Raw genomic sequence first — 17,599 nt, 5'->3', positions numbered from 1 at the left:
CAAAATAGAACTTCACCGGAATGTTCAAGAGTTTGTCTTGGTATACACAAGGTCTGTATACATGCGAGTTAAACTGAGATCATAATGCGAAAAATATGATGGGGCCTGCGTAAAAGCAAGCTTGTACAGAGCCGCAGGTCCCGTGATAAAATCAGATTAGGGGAAACGTAAGTACAAATTTTTTTTAGACCATACTGTAACTGGGGGATCCGATTAAAATGAACAAAGATCAAATCAAATAAGTGTTACTAAATAAAATACAGTATGCTCAGGACAGGAACATCCCTATTTGTTGAGCATGTTCTGGTCAAATATAGCATGGAAACAAATGTGCTTCCAGTAGCTGAATTTGGAGTATTTATTTCATTATGTATTATTATCTTATAAAATGTTTATTGTACATGCAGAAGTTGTTTATACTATTGTGACAGGATATACGTTGAATACAACTAAAATAACCTTTGGTGTTTTCAACATTTCTTCATCTTTGCCGATACATGCAGGAACTTGTTCATTTTGTGAGTGTGAACAGAATGCAACTGAAAATTTAGCGAGAGATTCTGGGTCTGGGTCAGCGTGAACTTTTGTCCAGGGTGAACAAACTTTCTTTCCTCGGCTGCATCTGCTCGTTGGAGAAATGTAATAAACAATCAGCCGCCTATTAGCATCCGTGAGCAATGGAGGACAGAAGAGTTGGAGTATATTCGGAAAAAGATTAACCTTTTAGAACTAGGGAATCTTTACACATATTAAAGTGTCTTCATAATGCACAAACACAAGCTTATTGGAACTGTGGACAGCGGGCCTGTATAAAGTTAGCCAATAAAACTTTCATACCGTAGTCCATTATTTTGCTGACACTCGTGTTGTCGTAATGCAGTTATTGTACACCCTGTTTGAACCAAAGCTATTATCACATCACATTTGGGAAATGAGAGGAAATTGAGGAGAATTTAGATTACATTTCAGAGAGAGGATGAAGATGAACAGGTGGCAGCAGATGGAGATTGGGACAAAGGAGGAGGATGGAGGAAGAAGATGAGGAAATGGGACAAGACAAGAGAGAGATAGAGAAGCTGAAGGAGTGGGAGAAAAAAAGAAGAAGAAGATAGTTTGAGAGTAGAAAGAGGAAAAGGGGAGGGGGGAGATTTCAAGGAGGAGGAAAGTGATGAGGGTGATGTCATAGATGATAAAGATGAGGGTAGATGGGAAAATAGAGCCAGAAAATGTGGAGGTATATGACGCCATGGAGTTGGAAACCTGGGATGGGGGGGGGGGGGGGAGGGGGGTAATGTAAATTATGATATGACCTGCAAAATGGCCAGAACTTTATTTGTTCCATATTTATATTTTATTTGTATATTCTGTGTAGTCTTTCTAATATTCTTTTCTGGCAGCTTTCTAGATCTACAATGAATCTCTGAAAAAATAAATTGATTTGTTTTTTTACACATCCACATATATAAATGATTTGACTTCTAGATAACCTTCACAATGATGTGCACATGCTTACAGGCCATACCGTTGTTGTTGTTTTTTTTCTATGTACACCATGTTCCATTCAATCACATACTTCTTTCCTCCTGTGATGTGTAACAACTTTGTTTTGTTTTTTGTTTTTTGAATTTTATGTATGATTGTCTCTGTGGTTTATCTTGTAACATTAGATGTGTTCTGTTGCTTTTTATGAGATTTGAAATGGAAATAAACAAATTGAATTAAAAAGAAATAATTTTGACATTGAAGGGAGTCATGGGCAGCTCGACTGAAGCAATCTTTATTCACTGCCCACCAGGGTTATATTTAAAAATTATGGATAGCACCCATCAGGGAATTCTTGTGCATCAGAGTGTATCATGCACAGCAGTAACGGTTGACTCTAGTTGAGATTCTTCATCTGGGTGTGCACTGTAGAGATCAGTGATAAAGCTGTACACATTTTGGTATGGTGATTCTCAAGCACATCCAAAGCGAGGCCAGCCTTCTCACTCCATGGTATCCCCATGCTATCTGGCAGAGACTCCGACTCTCCCGCTCTCGACGGGAGATCTCCCGCCGAAAGCCCATTTTTGCAAAATCTCCTGTTCTCCCGCTTGAGATTTAATTTCTCCCGTTTGAAATGATTTTTTTACTTAGTGTCATCGTATGTAGAAAAATAAGCCTTAGATAGCACAAGATAACATCTAGAACTCGAGAGTTGGACCCCGGCAGCAAGGAACTTCGCGCACATCAAGTTGGAGTCTCCCGCTTGCTGGGGGTTTCAGGCGGGAGAATCTCCAGATCAGAAAGTGCTTGGGGTTGGAGTCTCTGTATCTGGTCCATAATTATCAAAATGATAATTGGATATACAAAATTATGGATTAGGGAGTAGACCAGGATAAGGGTGGAGAGATCTGAATGATGATAAAACAACATTGCACAAAAAAATGAACAGTAAAAACAAACTGATTTCATTGTTCCGATTAACCGGCTGTTGTTTGGAACTGGAGTTATTATACATCAAGCCAATAGGGAATAATCAAATATTGGAAGTGGCAGATTAGCGAGTGCATGATATATGCATGCATGGTAAGATATATATTTAACACTCTTAAATTTGAACCATTACTCCATCTATGCAGTGTCGAAAACGATCCTCGGCGGTCTGACGGGATGTTTCATGCCAGGGGAACTCATTGCCATCATGGGCCCCTCTGGTGCGGGCAAGTCCTCCTTCATGAACGTGCTCGCCGGATACAAGTAGGTAGCACATGATCCATCATTAGCTCCCCTTCTCTCTTTTATCACTGTCTTATTTTTCCTTATTTATATGTTTACCGTATATATTTCTTCCTACTGTTTTATCCCTTGAGGTACATCGACGCATCTTGTGGCTACGTTTGGACATATGCGGTTGTGTATGTGGCTTTTTTTTTTAGTTTTATGTGTGGTTGTGTGTGCAATTATGTGTGTGTGGTTATGCCTGTGGATTTGTGTTTTTGTGTGTACTATTGTACATGCTTTTCTGTGTGTGTGTGGTTTTTTTTTTATTTGTATAATAATGTGAATATGTGTGATTATTTATGTGTGTGTGTTGTGTGTGTGGCTGTGTGGAGCTGTATGTTTGGCTGTGTTCTTTGTGTGGTTGTGTCTGTGGCTTTTTATTGTACATGTATCTGTATGTGTGTGTGTTTGTATGTGTGTTCAGGTCTGTATATCAGTGGGTGTGTTCTGTGTGGCATTTGTAAGTGTGTAGGCCTATGTGAGGCTGTCATTGTGTGTGTTGGCTGTGTGTAGGCCTACATGTGTGTTTATGGTTGTGTGAAAGTACACTATGATTATGCTTGTCATTACAGAGATGAAATATTATCTTAGCAAGTGTCAATAACTAAATTAACTTGGGGCCCAGCTGTCAGTGTGTTCATATCAAGGGGGCTTTTCCGTGTAAAGGACTTTTTCATTAGAGCATATTCAACAAATATGACATAAGCAAAAAATTCTTACAGATAGCAACAACAACAACATGCAAATTATGCATAAATCAAACATGTCCATCCTTTAAATGCTTCAAATTACAAATGATGACTCGTAATTTGTGTTTATGTGTCCCAAAATGAGAAGTATTTCTTACTGGTAAGAACCTCAAATTTCCAATAAAATTTTATGTAAAGAGACTGGTATTGAAAATGACTGGATCAGTTACAGAATAAAGAGCTCCCTCCTGGGCTCTTATCTTTCAGAGTTTTCGATCATCATTTTTACATTTGGTCAAATTCATTGTTGACAAGCATCCAAATATCTTGACAAATCAAACTGAGGCTATGATGTTGTAATGATGCTGTATTGTGCTTGCAAACACTGACCTGAAAATATAAGGCACAGTGATTTCCAATCTGTGTGAGGTAAATGGTATTGAAAGCTTTGCTCATCACCCTTTGAAGAAGTGAAGAGTTTGTTTGCAAAAAACGATAAGACCATATTTGCCAAATGGAGATATTTGCGATTAAAGGTCAAGAAAAATAAAGAGAATAATAAGAAAATTTTTGCTTCTTTTGACCATAACTTCAAAAATGTACCTTTATATGTAGTGACCAATATATCATTTAAAAGGTATTATTTTGTACTTTATGACAGAGATCATATTTCAAAATCTTCAAAAGTGGACTTATCGGTTTTTGCGAACAAACTCTTCAATTTCATTTTTTGTTTCCTGCACGCCCAGCCAATCTCCATCATATTCATCCCCATATCCATATCTGGTAGCTGATATGACTCATATATATTCACTTTTAACAGAAACTGCCTGCAGGGATGTCGGGCAGATAGACACCCATCACTGTAAGCTTGTCGTAGCTGCTCTCATCAATTAAGTAAACGAAAATGCTCCAGCGCCCTCCCCTGGAGGATGGGAGATATACACAAATCTAATTAAAGGAAATGAAGTTACGTGACAACAATGATTTGAATCATGTATGCGCAGCACATTCGCCTTAAGCATCATCAGTTTAAGCTTCCATAATGAGCTTATCACACTTTGAGAACATCTTCCACTGTTGAGGATATCGTCCTCGGGGGCGCCCTTCGGTCTCTTTGTGGAAGGAGGATGTGTGTAGAAAATGACTGGTCATTGCACTTTTGTGCTATTCAAATTGTCCTCCAGTTCATGAAAGATAGTGGGTTACCCTGGTGCTGAATTTCCATCGCTGGACAGCCGGAGAGACGTAATGGCCCGAATTCACGAAGGTGGTTTAAACTTAGACCATGTTACAAATTTAGACCATGGTCTAAAATAAGCGTTGAATAGGCGTACCAATACATGCGCACATCAATGCACATTTTTTTACTGGATGCCTGTTAGCATACGCAGTCTGTCAATCATATCTGCGCAGAAGAAATATACATAAACCATGGTTTAAATTTAGACCACCTTCGTGAATTCGGGCCTATGTGTAATTGTCGTGAAAGTGTATCAGGTTGAAGAGGAAAAGGCATGGGGGGGGGGGGAATAAGTTGGGTAAAGAGGTTGGTACTTTACCCCTCTTATCAATTCCCTGCTAAGTGTGAGTCACAGGTTGATTAAAGGCAGAAGCACTGTAGTGGTACAGCTGTATGTATGTTTGATAAAATTCTGGACTCTTCTATTTGGGCTACATTTATAATCTTGCCCATGTTTAAAACATGTTTCAGTACCGACTATCAAAATATGTTTGCCAAAGGCCTTTCGGATCACATTTCTGGAGTTGTTGCATTTCAAGTTTCAAGTTTCAAGTTTTATTTCATATTTCCACTTTCTCAGTGATGGGATTACAAAATGATTGACAATAAAACAAAAGTACAAAATATATACAACCATATCTTATGTTGGAAAAAAAAAGACAAACAAACATTACACACAAATATAAATGGTCATTATCATCTGAGGATATCACAAATCAATGTCAGAAATATGATGGGGCCTACATAAAAGCAGTGATGCTTGTAAAAACTGTAGGTTCCCGAATTTATAGGCGTGAAATTATACGGAGAACGGACATGTTTATCTCGACCAACTTAAATTGTACCAGTGCAAAATCAGTATTAAGAACGAACTATTGAACCACATGAATACTTTAGTATCACTTAAACGAGACTGTACATATTTGAATTGAATTGAATAACTGAAACTTCACTGGTCTTGCACTCGAGACACAGTGAACAGTTCCAGCACGTTTATTTTCATATTTCACTTGACATCAAAATACATCCAAAAAAAAGAATACAAACCAAGCAAAATACACAATATTTATAAGTCGGGTCATGAACAGAAAGTGTGTCAGCATACATAATGTACATAAGACAATTCTCTATAACTTGTGAAATATGATGGAACCGCAAAAGCAAAGCTTGTAAACGCAGGTTCCATGAAAAAATACCGGTGTAAATTTGCTATGCAATCAATGGAGATAGGACACAAAGTAATAATGACAAAACTTATGAAAGCTAAAATATCAAGGTACAAAGGGAAAAAGAAATAAAAGAGAAGAAAAAGAAAAAGAAAAAGTGAAGAAAAAGAATCCAAAGAATAAGAACTGAATGGAAATATGGGATATAGATACACAAGTATATGCGTGCACATTATCTATAATCAACTTCATAATGAGTTTGAAATGTTAATACATGTACGGATGCAGTGATTATATAATGGAAGCATAAACCAGAAATATACATTAAACGAGGATGCTGCGCATATAACACATTAGAAAAATTCTAATCAGGCTGGTTATATTAATTTATTAACATTAATTTCAATTTTTGCTTATATGTAAACATACTAAAACAATTCATGAAATCGGCGGGAAGATCATTCCAAAATTTAGGTCCGGTAAAAACAATTGTTTTTTGAGCAAGGAGTGTGCGAGTACGTGGAAGGTGAAATGAGTCTCTTTGTCTTGTGGGGTAAGCATGGACGGCATAGTTTTTTTTAAACATGTGAGTAAATACATCAGGCAAGCCGTTGGCTGATAATTGAAACATAAATGTTCCTAAGTTGTATAAAAACAAATCAGCAACCTTAAATAGTCTGTTTTCAAAGAAGAACTAATTTGTGTGACAATAATAGTCGGCTAGATTAACTGAACGGATAGCCCGTTTTTGTAATTTGAAAATGTTATCAATATATGATTTAGCACAGTTTCCCCAGGCAAGTATTCTGTAACAGAGATAAGGTAAGATAAGCGTTGAATATAAATTTTTCAAAATATGCTTGGGAAAAAAATGTTTTAGCTTATTTAAAATCCTAGTATTTCTCGAAAGCATCTTAGATAAATAATCTATATGATATTTCCGTGTTAATTCATGGTCAATATAAAGACCTAAAAATTTAAACGATTCAACTTGAATCAAACAATCATTGTTCATCTTTATATCGCCAGGCAAATAAATAGCAGAATTACTAAATAACATATAAACAGTTTTGTTTACATTAAGAGACAACTTGTTTGCTTGAATCCACATTTGAACCGACTTTAATTCTCTGTTCACTACATCTATTTCACTACATATATTTCGCCATGTTTACAAAAAAAAAAAGTGCTATAAAAGTATCGTTAAATGACTTGGAGCTGCGGACAAAGACAAAAGACTGGGGGTATTAAAAAAAATATATATATATATTATCTCTACTGTGAGTCGAGAGGGAGGCCCTGTCACTGCACAGCTCCTTTGTGCAGTTTTATCCGAGGAGTGGAGATGTGCTAGTTTGCAGTGGTGGGCGTGGGCAGGTCGGAGTTATATACGCATTTCAAAACAACTTTGTGTTTATCAACGCGTTTGTCATTACTTCTTTCTGTTTTTTTTTTCTCCATTTCAGAAATATGTGTCTAAACCCATAATAAAAAGAGCTTTGCAATTTTGAATATCGACTGCCCAAATCTCCCTAAAAGCTGTTTGGAAACCTCAATTTTACGCCAGAAATGAGTTGATAAAAGCACCCATGGTGACCCTGCACATAGAATCATACTCTCTACTGCCTTTACCCTTTGAGGACAAGTCCCAAGTATACTCAGGCAGGTGTCTATGGGAAATGCATGTTGTAGTGAAATCGGTCCATCCTCAGTGGGTTAATCAATAAAAGTAAAATGATGATTCTACACATTATAATGTCTCTTCCCCTGGACACAGCTGTATTCATAGGTACCTGCAGGTGAAGGCTGGGGTAATAATGGGGGCTAGGTCCTCTGGGAGAGCAGTACAAACAGTAAAGAGACGTCCACAATGTAAATAAGGCTATATTATCGTTGGTGATGGTGGAAAGTGACCTACTGTAGTTTGCATTTGTACGTTGAGTAATAGACCATTGAGCATGCCAATGAATGCCCCATCAACCATTATTTCAAGGTTTCGTATTAAAGTCAGGGCTTTTTTCCCCCTTTCTGATTCATCAAAACCACAGCTCTACAAGTGCAATTAACTCAATATTAGACATGGGAGAGGGTAATGGCCCATATATACATGTTTGTGTTACATGCTATGTGTGATGTTGAAACCAGTGAAAGATGTATATGGAATATACCACTAAAACTATCATTCCCTGTGTTGGTTCCCCAGCAGTCCATTATAATATATAGATTGACCAGTATTATGTGCATAGTGTATTAGATCAACATTTGTCTATCTATACAGTTACTGTAGTATACACACACACACACACACACACACACACAAAGAAATGAATGAAACCCCCTAGGCCCCTATGCTCATCTTTCAGTGAAGCTATGTGTTTAGTAGGATTAATTTATCACACTGGTCGGTCGTCACATTGTCCGTATGGGGATGGACCGCCCACGGTAATTAATAAGGCTGCTTGCTGCGTCACAAGAACACTTTCACTGATAGTCCGGTGAGATGGAGCATTTATCACTAGTTAGGCATTAGCTTACTCTCCCAGTGACGCACTTTATGTCCCATGCTTCAAATTTGCAGAGGGTAGCTTGGATGATGAAAGTGTATTTTGAAGGCAATCAGAGTCGTAGGACTTGGTGAAAGCTCTTGTGGCAGGCATACAGTGTAAATGTCCATAAAGCATGGGATTATACTGTTATTCCGACCATTAAAAGCAAGCTGACATTCAGCATTTGAAGCAGACACACATACATACACACACTCACACATCATGTTCAGTTGCAAAGAGCTCCAATGCCCACGCGCAGGGTCAACACACAAAGAAAGGCAGCCATACTGTACATCCACCTACACAGGTCATGTACCTCTTCTTCATGATCTCATCTCCATCCACCATTCTCCATCTCTGTTCATTCCCACATCCTGTTTTCTCCCGTTTCCATTTTCCTAGTAACATCGGCCTGGGCCCCAGTTCATAAAACCATGGCTACTTTACTTTTAATGACCACTACGTAAGACTGATTGAAACTTTTTAATTAATGGTATAAACTATGCAATCAATGGTAATTATTAGTTTCCTGCCTTTATTGGCTAGTGGAACTGTGTTGCTATTGTCATTGCCATTGATTGCATAGTTACCATTAATTTCCATAGTTTAATGCAACAGGGCCTTTGTTTTGTTTAGCTGTCATAACTTACAGGTATAACTTTTAGTATGGGATGATTTTTTTTTCAGTATTTTTGTGAGTAATTAGTCACCATTTCTAAGGCATTATAGATATGACCGTTGTCCAGTTCTAAATTATTATTGTCAAATAGTGTGAGCGAAGGGTCTTTCTGGGATAAAGACCTATTAATATTCTATTCATTCCCCACTTGTATAAATATCATTGTGAGTTTTCCACTCATTTAGATAATATACTGTCCCAGTATTAGATTTCATGTAAGCAAGTGAATGCAATTGCAGGTTAATTCAATAGATCTGCATTCCAGGAGTAGTGACCATGTATAGCATCAGAGGAAGTAGAGCAAAGTATTCTAAGGGTACGTAGCTGTATTATGCCAGAAGGCCAGCTGTATATGGCTCAAAGGGTGTATCAGGCCAAAAAGGTACTTGTGTGGAACTCAAAGGATGGCTGTATAAGGCTCCAAGGGTAGCTGTATAATTCCCAAAGGGTAGCTTTATAAGACCCAAAGGTAAGTTGCATAAGGGCCAAAGGGTAGCTGTGTACAACCTGTGATCCAAAAGGGTAGCTGTATAAGGGCCAAATCGTACATGCATAAGGCCCAAAAGGTAGCTCTAGATGACAAGGATAGATGTGTCAAGGCCCCAAGGGTAGCAGTATAATCATGCTGAAAGGGTAGCTTCATAGGGACCAAAGGGTAGCTGTGTATGTCCCAAACGATGGCTGTATAAGGCATAAAGGGTAGCTCTGTGTATGGCCCAAAGGACAGCTGTGTAAGGCCCCAAGGGTAGCTGTATAAGGCCCAAACGGTAAATGTATAGGACCCAAAAGGTAGCTGTGTGTGGTCTGCATGTACACACTGTACAAGGCCAAAAGGCTTTCTATAATAAGGTCTAAATGGTTGCTGTGTGAGGCAGCTATATAGAGCAATGACAATTGAGTATTCAATTTCCAAAAAGAGACAGGATTAGAACTAATGTAGAATCGGCCATAAGATGGATGGGCACCAATTACCAATGATTATGTCAGGGACACAGATTTGAGAATATAAAACATTGCCATCACACAGATCACAATTGTCAGGGGGTAATGACAGAATAAACATTTCATGTTTGTGTGCTGGTTGAGTAGGAGAGCTCATAGTTGCCTTGGTAACAGCCTTGCACATACTTTGGAGTGTTTGCCTGTATGTGTGACATATGCATTATCCATGTATTCCAAACTGGGAATAGCCACATGATTTGTGAATGTCATTTTCCATGTACTGTTTCCAATTTTGATTTTTAGCAATACAGAAACTTTAACTGATTATACCACATGTTGTATTTCACCAAATTCTACTCAGTTGTTAGTTCCCATCCTGTATTGCATATTTCCATCCTACAGGAGCAATGAAGGGTTGTCAAAACATGACTGAAGTTGGCAAGGGGTATTTGGATGACTATTTTAAAATCACAATTTTTTTAAAAACCTCTTGGTTTCATCCTTGCTAGTCACCCCACTGAATTCTAGTAATGTCTTGCAGACATCACCCATGGTCTCTTGAAATGTCATATTTTTGTGTATAGGTGGATTTACAAGAAAATAATGTCAATAATTTCATTTCAGACTGGCCTGTGAAAACCTGTCCATTACTAATTTATTATATATTTGTGCATCTTCCATTTCTTTAAGAATTTGTTTCATGCTTTCCAACCCTCATGGGCCAAGCATTTATATGGTGAAGAACGGTAATTCTTTCAGATGTTCACTGAATTTACTGTTTGTGTGTGGTTTTATATACAGCAGTGGGTAGACAGATAGATAGATAGATAGGTAGGTAGATGGATGGATAGGTCAGTGAGGCCCCATCCATTTCCAGAGTAACCGCTCATGACTGGGGTCTCTTGCATTCAGTTATCTCACTCATTTACTGAAAACAAAAAAGTTTACTAAAATTTTCTTATCTATTTGTATTTTTTGTGTCTTTATGGTAGGATGATATGGTAGGATGATATTGGATATACATTGTGGTGTGATTGTTTTGTTGAAATTTTAGTAATTACTTATGTCGTTTTTTGATTTTGTGGATTTGAGTTTGAATTATTTTTTTTCTTTAACACATTAAGGACAGTTTGATTTTGCTATATACAACATGCATTTCCCATAGACGCTTGCCTGAGTATACTCGGACTCGTCCTCAATGGGGTATTGTAGAAATGAACCAAACCAAAACAAACCAAACCAATAGATCTATCACACACAGGTGCCTTGATAGAGATGGAGAGAGAAGAATGACCCAAATCGACAGCTTCCAGCTGACTGGAGAATGAGATTGGAGAACTTTTAATTACTGTCAGTCACCTGGGTGGTATCCATGGGAACCAGAAATTGTGGGTCAGTGAAAGTCGGGTCAGGAGAGGAAATGATGAAAATGCTGTCAAGAGCATTGGTTTAATTTGTGATTTGTGGTCAGGGTGCTTAAGTCTTTACAAATTTTGTCGTCCCCCCCCCCAAACTTCCAAGAAGCTGCAGATGAGGTTTGTTTTGTCATTAGTGTTCATCCATCTGCATCAATGATGACCCCTCGTCATCCCCCATTTCGTTTCCAGGACAACCATGACCAAGGGGACCGTGCTGGTCAACGGGGAGCTACGTGACTCTCAGGTCTTCCGGCGGATGTCGTGCTACATAATGCAGGACAGCCACCTGCTGCCCCATCTCACCACCCGGGAGGCCATGTACGTCGCGGCCGGTCTCAAACTGCCTCGCCGGATGAAGTGGAGCGAGAAGAAAGCTGTGGTAAGATGGAGGAGGAGGCTTAGGGAAGAGGAATTTCCAGATGAAAAATGTACTTCAAACAGAGAAAGATATAAGAATGAGGATAATCTTATAGATATGAGGGTCTGTTAACGTAAAGTCAAACAGAATAAGACAAAAGAACAATTGTGTGGCGCTCCGACAAAATGAGTCATAAGTCGCACGGGGAGTTTTCCCGTAATGAGCCGAAAATGAAGGGGAAGCACTACTCGGGTCGAAATTTTTTTATGACGGATTTTGATTCCTTCATGTTTTATCTGTTTGTACAGAAAATTTCAGCGTGTGAAAATGAGTACAAGTGTCCCAAATCACCGTTTTTCTGAGACAATTTTTTTCGGTTACATTTTTTTCGAACGCTCGCCTTTGCGTTGCGTTTCGCACCTATTGTTCTTGCCAAATCGAGACTCCGCCTCCGTTGCTAGGGTGTATGCTAATGAGGCATTGCTCTTGACCCCTTTGAAGACAAAAACAAAGCATGGTGCGCGCGGCGGCGTCGGCGGCCAAGCGGCGAGGGCTATAGAATTACGCAATAATAGTGAGCTGACCAAGGCTATTGATTGCATGACCAGCGAGTTTCGTTTGATACATGCACTCCATTTCAATGAGTGGTGATTGACATGACGCACAAATCGCACTGAAAAAAATAATTCCAACGAACGATCACGCAAAATTTATGATACTTTATCTATGAGCTAATACAATGATCACATATCGAACTCGAAACCTTTTTTATGCGTGTGTGTACTTTTACAACGGTTATTAATTGGCCTCATTAATGAATTTGTTCAAATAATCATAACTTTCGTTCCCTGGTATGTGACTTGCTGTTTAAAGTTCATCTCTGGAGATATAGTAGGGCCTAAGTTGTCAATTATTCTCGTTTTTATAAAGTCGACAATTTGTGTGATAATTCGCCAAATGTATGTAATGGGTACTATTATTTCCCTGGTTAATGAAACTTATTGCCTTATTACTTATGATGGTTTGGGCCGTGACGGCATGGAGAGAAATAGGAAGACAAACATTATTAATGCCCAGATAGCTCGTGTTCCCTTTGGAGGATATTCTGACTCTAGTCATCTGTGTATTTTTTTAGAAGTAGGACCTATTTGAGAAAGGGACAGAAAGCTGTGTCGCTACTCAAAAGTGTGCTTCTTCATTTTGTTTTGTTTTTTAATCAGAATGTTTGTAATGAAAGTTGTTTGCCGTGTATTGCGTGTAGCTGACATGTGAGAGGTCAAGTCTGCAAAGAATTGGGACAATTGGGTTGGCTAACAGCTTTGCCAAGTAGCAGCGCTAATTGCCCATTGAATTGCGTATTCTGAGGAATTTCGAATGAAAGAACTCGCACGGCAATGTTCACGCCTTGTATCCGAGTAAACCCCGCATCAACGAAGCCTAAACAATGAAAGGTAAAGTTCCTGCTATCAAGGGGTGGATAATCACGCAACCAGTATTCTTTCTTCGCCATTGATAGCAGAATCAATGACGGAATGGAGCAACAGTGTTGGAGGATCGGCATTATGTCTGCTAATTTGTAAAGGAATTTTTCAGTCTCCTTTTGTGTTCAGAACCACAGTCAGTGACGCTAACTTACTCTATCTCCTACAAGCTATCGTTACCATCTTAAAACGTGAATTTTATGAAAGGCTAAAAGTGATCACGGAATCAGTTCTTCCGCGTGACACATGCAGGCTTTTATAATAGCATACCAAGCTTAAATCGTTTACCTGTATAGAAAGGGCGGGGATACACACTTATCGCAATCATCCGGATTTGAGAGTGATACACTCTACTACTTTTCTTCATCTTTCCCCCGACAAAGACCATGGTAATTCAAAACAAACAAACAAATAAACAAACAAACAAACAAACAAACAAACAAACAAGCAGTTGATTTATATCAGAACGTAGAGATTTATTTGTGTTTCATGTATGTATAGGTCATCTCTTGATGTATAGTAGGCATTTGTTGTCGTTTTTACAGCGTTTCCTAATAAATGCCTATAGCGAAAACCCAACAAAACTTCTATCAAGGAGGGAAGGGAACTTAAATTTAAATATCACATAGTTTACAGAAATCAGACATGTAAATAAAGCAATCATTTACATCCGCACGGCCGATTGTAATCTCTTACTATGATTATCAAACATGATCGCCTGCATTTACGTGCTTTTTTCTAATTTCTTGAACTTTGCCTCATTTTCTCTCTTTTTTTTAACAATTGCTCGAAACATTTAAAAATCGTAACACAGTCTGCTATCCCACAACATAATATTCCATTTGATTTGTCACTTATTGTTGGTCGGGTGACGCCGAATGTTGGAATCTCGAGCGATGATACACGGCATTTTGTTTGTTGGTTTTCGTCTCTTTGCTCAAAAGAATTTTGACTACGATTACAAGACATAACTGATGGTATACAGAAGTGATCATCAATTCAGTAAGGATTAGTCAAGTCATGAATTCACTTTACCCATCATGACTGTCTAATCGAACTACGACATTGTTTGGGTAACCGCGCCTTTTTATTCTCATAGTTCAAACTAATTCTTGACATAATCAAAACAAATAATTCTTTATTAAATTTCTCAAAATACTCAATAGACGGCCTAAGTCAAAACTTTCTACAAAGATTGCCTATACGGCAATCTTTACTAGCCTAAACAAGTTTTCTAGAGCTATCAGTTCCCCCCCAATGACAATGACTTCGATCGCGTTTTGAACTTGTATCGAACTACTTTCAAAACAGCTATTACCTTTGTAGTTCGATTAATAAACCAGTCTTTTGAATTCATAACCAACATTCGTAATCGTAACAATACAGTAACATAGTACTGCATGTCAATAAAAGTTGGCAAATGTAAATGCTATAATAGTAGCGCAAAAAAAAATGAGTAACGATTATCTTCATACATTCTAATTCCTAGTGATGTCGCTACGAAAATGACACATGGTTTGGTTCAAGCAAATAAAAGTAAAAAGGAATGGGATATACTTCTAATGATAGTACCACGCCGTACAATGCATTTCACTGTATTTTGTAACATTTGGTTACGTTTCTGTGCGCTTTACGTATACGGAAAATAAAAGGCAGATTGGTGCTATTAACATGCTAACACGCAACGCATTCAAAATGTTTTTTGAAATACACCATATACAATATAATGTTTTAGTATACGGTTTGAAACTTTGAATTTGCGAGTCCTTTATGAAATTATGATCAGGGTTATTACATTATCAAGCAAAAATTAAAGTATTTAGGGATTCGGATTTGCGCAGGAGACTAACAGTGCTATATATGGCGATCGTTCGCGACAGAGACAATCCTCTTCAATAGATATACAATGTAATTCTGTTTTCATGAATTGAAAGAGAAACGAAAAGAAGTCAACTTTTTAACTTCATTTAGCTTTCTCACCAATTGAACTTGATTTGATCTGCCATGCATGATATCGCTGTGTGCTCTATTAATTATATTAAATCATTTAATCGGCGTGATTGTTTTTATGCAGAATATCACAGGTAAGTTTAATTCATTGAAGTTCATAATGTTTGTACATATGGCGTGTTCGTTGTTTTCTATTTTCATTTTTATAATATATCACGTGTCCATTATCTGATTCTGACCACGAAAATATGGCGACTGTTTAAATGCGGAGCATGTACTGGAAAACTGTAATGTCTCCTGCCAGTATAGACAAACTAATTTCTAGTCTATCCCCGCTTAAAATTGAAATGAAATTGAACAAAAAACAAAAAACAAAACGAAGCTCGACTTTCAGTAGATTTCAACCGTTTTGTATAGTGCCTGATTCATGTAATGGACACAATTCTTTAGCACATAAGCAATCACACAACTTTCGTGAATAGATGTGTCTTAATGATTGCATCTCATGGAAGAAAACTCGTCTCCTTGCCTGAATTTTAGCTTCTTCCTGTTCAAGCTCCCGTGAAAGAAATAGTTGAACATCAATCGCAATCATTAAGAGAGGCACATCCTTAGAAATAAGCACAGGAGTACTGAGACACACTACGAAATAAAAACGGGCCTTTTATCGCTATTGACAACGCATGACATTGAAATGCTTTTTTTTTTCCTTGGGGGAGGGGGGTAATACAATTGATTATTCTGAAGGTTCGTTAATCACACCATGAAATATGGTTTGCTATTAGCTTAGGTTCGTTAACAAGAAAATTAAATGCGGTTCCTTTCCGGTAGTTCCTTTACCCGAAAGTAATCAAGCAATCATTTTTTTTTTTCTGATAAGGTTTGTGAATACAAAACGAAGTGAAGAAGGCCTAAGTATCAATTCCGAATATTTTTCAGTATTATTATTTATGATCCACTTCTCAAACGCAGAAAGATTGTAACTGCACATGTGATGTAAAAAAAAAAATCCGCTTAAGCTACAAGTTAATTGTTTTTTATATGCTATGCTATTAGAAAAGTGACTGAGAATCATTGTAAACCCAACGTGAAGCTGTCAAGCCTACATCAACCTTTGCTTCTGATACTTCTGATACTTCTGATAAGCGATAATTACTGTGCACGCAACGCCTATAAAGGAAATGTGCCTTTAATATGGCGGGAATTCATAATGTTACGGCTGTATACAGCTGCAGCAGAAAAGACGCGAAAGCAGTTTTTGATGCTCTGCAACATTACGACCATGTGCGTAATTTGAGGGTTTTAAGTACACGCAAAGAACACGATCTCAAAAGACGACTATCGTTAATCAACTTCATTGACTTTTTCTACCGATGCTGTCTTTTGAACCCCCGCTTAGAATAGGTTCTCAGGTTCTATTTAATAGGTATTGGTACTTGCTAAACGCATCCTCTTTAGTTTCCATTGACAACAACATGGGAGGAGAATGGAAGCGATGAACGCCCTCGCTAAAAGACGCTTCTCGTAAGACGCATTGCGTGCCCGCCTACAATAGGTTCTCAGGTTCTATTTAGGTATTGGTACTTGCTAAACGCATCCTCTTTAGTTTCCATTGACAACAACATGTATGGGAGGAGAATGGAAGCGATCAACGCCCTCGCTAAAAGACGCTTCTCGTAAGACGCATTGCGTGCCTTCTTTTCTTTCTACTGTTTCTTATTGTTTGTGAGTTAAAAATTGCGGCAAACCACAACGCAGCCGACACACAACGCGTACCGACTCATTCATGCGGCAGCAGCGGCACGGACACAAACGCGCCGAAGTTTACATTCGGGCTGCCGTATTGGTCAGAATCGTTAATGATAGACCTGTCCTGCGATTGGTTGATTATCTTACATACCCAAGCTATCGCCTTATACGGTAGTGCGTGCGATGGAGCGTAAACGCCGTCGCTAAGCAGGACAGTTGTATTGTTTCGTCCCGTGAAAGAAACAGGTTGTGAACATGAACATAGCCTGAACTTTGAGAGCGATTTTCTCCGTTATTTAGAAAATCAACTGACATAACAAACGTGGTTAATATTCGTTTTTATGATCTATAGGGATGTCGAAATGAGTTGTATTACATATCAGTGTAAAGCTTAGAGTCTGTAGAATTCACTTATAGGCATAACTACGATTTCATTTTTTGCGACTTTTGACTCATTCCGACGGAGCGCCACACAATTAGTAAGATGGTATTGTGGAATAAAAATGGATAAAACAGATAGACAGAGAAAAGGAAAGGATACATACAGAGAAGGATAGAAAATGAAGGTAGAAAGAAGAGGGTTTTAAGTTTGGTGTGAATTAGAATTTAAAAGAG

General features: G+C 38.1%; 1 protein-coding gene across 1 annotated transcript in view; it reads left to right on the top strand.

Annotated features, from left to right (window-relative positions):
• The window catches only part of LOC140229627 (ATP-binding cassette subfamily G member 4-like), a 104,962-nt gene that overhangs the window by 63,779 nt on the left and 23,584 nt on the right, over positions 1–17,599 (top strand). Inside the window, exons 3-4 of the mRNA XM_072309875.1 lie at positions 2,622–2,739; positions 11,636–11,825. Coding sequence (XP_072165976.1) covers positions 2,622–2,739; positions 11,636–11,825 — 308 coding nt within the window. The remainder of the gene's footprint in view (positions 1–2,621; positions 2,740–11,635; positions 11,826–17,599) is intronic.

Source organism: Diadema setosum, chromosome 6 (genome assembly GCF_964275005.1).
Source record: "Diadema setosum chromosome 6, eeDiaSeto1, whole genome shotgun sequence".
NCBI classification, from domain to species: Eukaryota; Metazoa; Echinodermata; class Echinoidea; order Diadematoida; family Diadematidae; genus Diadema; species Diadema setosum.
This window is presented reverse-complemented; position numbering and strand designations above follow the sequence as displayed.